This window comes from Pristiophorus japonicus, chromosome 4, assembly GCF_044704955.1.
Source record: "Pristiophorus japonicus isolate sPriJap1 chromosome 4, sPriJap1.hap1, whole genome shotgun sequence".
NCBI classification, from domain to species: domain Eukaryota; kingdom Metazoa; phylum Chordata; class Chondrichthyes; family Pristiophoridae; genus Pristiophorus; species Pristiophorus japonicus.
This window is the reverse complement of record NC_091980.1, coordinates 316,447,340-316,450,667: the sequence shown is the minus strand read 5'-3', so window position 1 is coordinate 316,450,667 and position 3,328 is coordinate 316,447,340. Positions and strand designations below refer to the sequence as shown.

General features: G+C 47.5%; 1 protein-coding gene across 1 annotated transcript in view; it reads left to right on the top strand.

Moving 5' to 3' along the window:
• Positions 1–1,000: 1,000 nt before the first annotated feature.
• Positions 1,001–3,328, top strand: part of esr2a (estrogen receptor 2a) — a 315,173-nt gene continuing 312,845 nt past the window's right edge. Inside the window, exons 1-2 of the mRNA XM_070877959.1 lie at positions 1,001–1,089; positions 1,241–1,741. Of these exons, the coding sequence (XP_070734060.1) occupies positions 1,001–1,089; positions 1,241–1,741 (590 nt within the window). The remainder of the gene's footprint in view (positions 1,090–1,240; positions 1,742–3,328) is intronic.

Genomic DNA, 3,328 nt, shown 5'->3' with positions numbered 1-3,328 from the left:
AAGGCAAATGGAATGTTGGTCTTTATAGCAAGGGGGATGGAGTATAAAAGCAGAGAAGTCCTGCTACAACTGTACAGGGTATTGGTGAGGCCACACCTGGAGCACTGCGTACAGTTTTGGTCTCCGCATTTAAGGAAGGATATACTTGCATTGGAGGCTGTTCAGAGAAGGTTCACTAAGTTGATTCCGGAGATGAGGGGGTTGACTTATGAGGATAGATTGAGTAGGTTGGGCCTATACACATTGGAGTTCAGAAGAATGAGAGGTAATCTTATCGAAATATATAAGATAATGAGGGGGCTCGACAAGGTGGATGCAGAGAGGATGTTTCCACTCATAAAACTAGGGGACATAGTTTCAGAATAAGAGGTCGCCCATTTAAAACTGAGATGAGGAATTCTTCTCTCAGAGGGTTGTAAATCTGTGGAATTCTCTGCCCCAGAGAGCTGTGGAGGCTGGGTCATTGAATATATTTAAGGCGGAGATAGACAGATTTTTGAGCAATAAGGGAATAATGGGTTATGGGGAGCGGGCAGGGAGGTGGAGCTGAGTCTATGATCAGATCAGCCATGATCTTATTAAATGGCGGAGCAGGCTCGCGGGGCCAGGTGGCTGACTCCTGCTCCTATTTCTTATGTTTGGAACAGAGGAGCTGAGGGGAGACTTCATTGAGGTGTATAAAATTATGAAGGGCCTGGATGCAGTGGATAGGAAGGACCTGTTTCCTTTGTCAGAGGGGTCAACAACCAGGTGGCATAGATTTAAAGTAATTGGGGGGAGGTTTTGAGCAGATATGAGGGGAAATGTTTTCACCCAGAGGGTGGTGGGGTCTGGAACTCACTGCCTGAAAGGGTGGTAGAGGCAGAAACCCTCACCACATTTAAAAAGTACTTGGACGTGCACTTGAAGTGTCGTAACCTACAGGGCTACGGACCGAGAGCTGGAAAGTGGGATTAGGCTGGGTAGCTCTTTGTCGGCCGGCGCGGACATGATGGGCTGAATGGCCTCCTTCCGTGCTGTGAATATTTTTGATTCTATGCACTCCTTCCAAGGCCAATACATCCTTTCTAAGGTGTTTTGCCCAGAACTGTACACGATACTCCAGGTATGGTCTAAGCAGGGTTTCATGGCATTGTTTTCCTCCAAATCACCACACTGCCACCACGGACTCTGCTTGTGTTTTGTTAAAAAAAAAACAATATCCATCTGTTTATTTTTCATCCTTCTCTTTGTTTCCTAGTGAGAAGACGCAATGGTTTTATGAACAACGATCTCCCAACAAGTTCTTTCTCCAAGGGACCTGCCCATCAAGTTTGGCTACCTTGCCGAGGAAGGAATTGTCGCAGATGTCTGAGCTACAAGAACTGAGACCTGGCACAGCAGACAACCACATCAAAAACTCTCCTCCGGGTCTAGCCGCTGCGACCCAATACAGCAGCACTTTGCCAGTTCTGCCGGAGCAAGGCCCAGTGTGTATCCCCTCGCCGTACATGGAGAACAGTCATGAATTCCCCACTCTGGCCTTCTACAGCCCCTCCATTCTGGGATACAGCATGCCCAGTGATGTCAGCGGTCCCGATGGCATCATCATGAGGCAAAGCTCGAGTCCGTCCATGTATTGGTCCTCCGCTGGTCACGTCTCCCCCATCACCCTGCACTGTCAGCAGCCCATCATGTACACCGAGCAGCCCAAGAGTCCATGGGATGACCTGAGGTCAGGAGACCAACATCTGTCGAACAGGTGAGAACGCACAGTGAGCCTACACTACTGCCCGTGTCCTAACTCTTTCAAATGAGAGGTTGCTCCGAGGCCCCTTCTGCTCTCTCAAGTGAATGTAAAAGATCCCACGGCACTATTTCGAAGGAGACATTTGACAAGGTGCCACATAAAAGGTTACTGCGCAAGATAAAAGTTCGCGGGGTGGGGGGTAATATGTTAGCATGGATCGAGGATTGGCCAACGAACAGAGAACAGAGAATCGGGATAATAGGGTCATTCTCGGGTTGGCGATCAGTAACTAGTGGGGTGGCGCAGGGATCAGTGCTGGGACCCCAACTATTTACAATCTATATTAACGACTTGGAAGAAGGGACTGAGTGTAACGTAGCCAATTTTGCTGACGATACAAAGATGGGAAGAAAAGCAATGTGTGAGGAGGACACAAAAAATCTGCAAAAGGACATAGACAGGCCAAGTGAGTGGGCAAAAATTTGGCAGATGGAGTATAATGTTGGGAAGTGTGAGGTCATGCACTTTGGCAGAAAAAAATCAAAGAGCAAGTTATTATTTAAATGGAGAAAGATTGGACAGTACAGTGGGACCTGGGGGTACTTGTGCATGAAACACAAAAGTATAGTATGCAGGTACAGCAAGTGATCAGGAAGGCCAATGGTATCTTGGCCTTTATTGCAAAGGGAATGGAGCATAAAAGCAGGGAAGTCTTGCTACAGTTGTCCAGGGTATTGGTGAGGCCACACCTGGAGTACTGCGTGCAGTTTTGGTTTCCATATTTAAGAAAGGATATACTTGCTTTGGAGGCAGTTCAGAAAAGGTTCACTGGGTTGATTCCGGAGATGAGGGGTTGACTTATGAGGAAAGGTTGAGTAGGTTGGGCCACTATTCATTGCAGTTCAGAAGAATGAGAGGTGATCTTATCGAAATGTATAAGATTATGAGGGGGCTTGACAAGGTGGATGCAGAGAGGATGTTTCCACTGATAGGGGAGACTAGAACTAGAGGGACATAAACTTAGAATGAGGGGCCGCCCATTTAAAACTGAGATGAGGAGGAATTCTCTGCCTCAGAGAGCTGTGGAAGCTGGGACATTGAATATATTTAAGACAGAGATAGACAGTTTCTTAATCGATAAGGGATTAAGGGGTTATGGGGAGCGGGCGGGGAAGTGGAGCTGAGTCCATGATCAGATCAGCCATGATTGTATTAAATGGCGGAGCAGGCTCGAGGGGCCGTATGGCCTTCTCCTGCTCCTATTTCTTATGTCTTATGTTCTAACTCGTTCGAATGAGATGTCAATCCAAGGCCCCGGCTGCTCTCTCAAGTGGACGTAAAAGATCCCACAGCACTATTTCGAAGAAGAGTTAACCCTGTGTCCCTCAATCCAAAGTCACTACAAACAGATTATCTGTGTCATTATCACATTACTGTTTGTGGGAGCTTGCTGTACGCAAATTGGCTGCTGCGTTTCCCACATTACATAAGAACAGAAGAAATAGGAGCAGGAGGCGGCCATACGGCCCCTCGAGCCTGCTCCGCCATTCAATAAGATCATGGCTGATCTGATCATAAACTCAGCTCCACTTCCCCGCC